At 52.4% G+C, this 1,001-nt stretch overlaps 1 protein-coding gene across 1 annotated transcript; it reads right to left on the reverse strand.

Moving 5' to 3' along the window:
- Nucleotides 1–9: 9 nt before the first annotated feature.
- Nucleotides 10–818, reverse strand: LOC110034742 (probable xyloglucan endotransglucosylase/hydrolase protein 27). Its single transcript, XM_020738986.1, has one exon. It carries the CDS (start codon nt 657–659, stop codon nt 15–17), a length of 645 nt encoding a protein of 214 aa, XP_020594645.1. The 5' UTR covers nt 660–818; the 3' UTR covers nt 10–14.
- Between the last annotated feature and the right edge of the window lie 183 nt (nt 819–1,001).

Here is a 1,001-nt window from a genome sequence, read left to right on the forward strand (position 1 = left end):
GGGAATCGCACCAATCACATGGTCTCTTCTTCCTCCATCACCACCGTCCCAATCGGCACCCTCACATCCTTATAAACACAAACATACGGAGCGTCGCACCCCGAATACTTCCCCGTCCACCTCCCCTCATCAATTTCGCTCGCATCCCAAACAGACGCGTAGAGAAACATCGGCTTCTCCGGCCACGGTTCCCCCTCCCTCCGCACCTCCCGCCTCACCATTTCCCCATCAACGAGCCACGCGATCTCCTCTGGTCCCCATCGGATCTCATAATCGTGGAAATCCTCCGACGCGTGGAAGCCGAGCGGATGGATCTGCTCCCGGCTGCCCACCCCGGCGGTGTAAACATTGGTTTGAACGGAGGTGTTATCCTTGCCGAGGAACTCGAAGTCGATCTCGTCTTGGTTCTTGTCGCCTTCGAGGGAGGAGAGGTAGATGTTGTAGTTGAGGCCGTCGGTGTTGCCGGAAGGGCAGCGGATGCGGGATGAGAAGGTGCCGTAGAGGAAGCGGGAAGGGGAGCGCCATCGGGCGCCGCGGCGGTGGTCGTAGGTGATGTGTATCTCGCCGGAATCGGGAGAGTGGAGGCAGGCGTCGGGAGTGTAGTCGATGGCGATTTGGTTGAGGGTTGTGGTGTGGTGGATCGGCGGGATCTCGGCCATTGATTAGATCGGCGGCGGAGTAGAGAGGAGAGAGAGAGCCTAGGGATGGGGAGTTGGGAAGAGGGGGGCTATTAAATGGGTGAGGGAAATGGTGTTTTTTAAAGGACGGGTCTGTGTTGAAGGAAAAATTATTAGCTGCGGGATCTTCAAATTGCACATTCAGATTATATTGTATTTTGATTATATTAGTTGTTTTTGGTTAATTTGGTTTTTTTTGATAGACAATTGGATTTCAAAATTTTTGTTTGTGATAATGAATTGTATCTTATGGGGAGTGTGCACCAAAAAAAATCAACATTCACGGGCCAAAATCTTGTCTCGTAGGTCTCATGAGTCTCGTCA

Source organism: Phalaenopsis equestris, unplaced genomic scaffold (genome assembly GCF_001263595.1).
Source record: "Phalaenopsis equestris unplaced genomic scaffold, ASM126359v1 Scaffold192924, whole genome shotgun sequence".
NCBI lineage: Eukaryota > Viridiplantae > Streptophyta > Magnoliopsida > Asparagales > Orchidaceae > Phalaenopsis > Phalaenopsis equestris.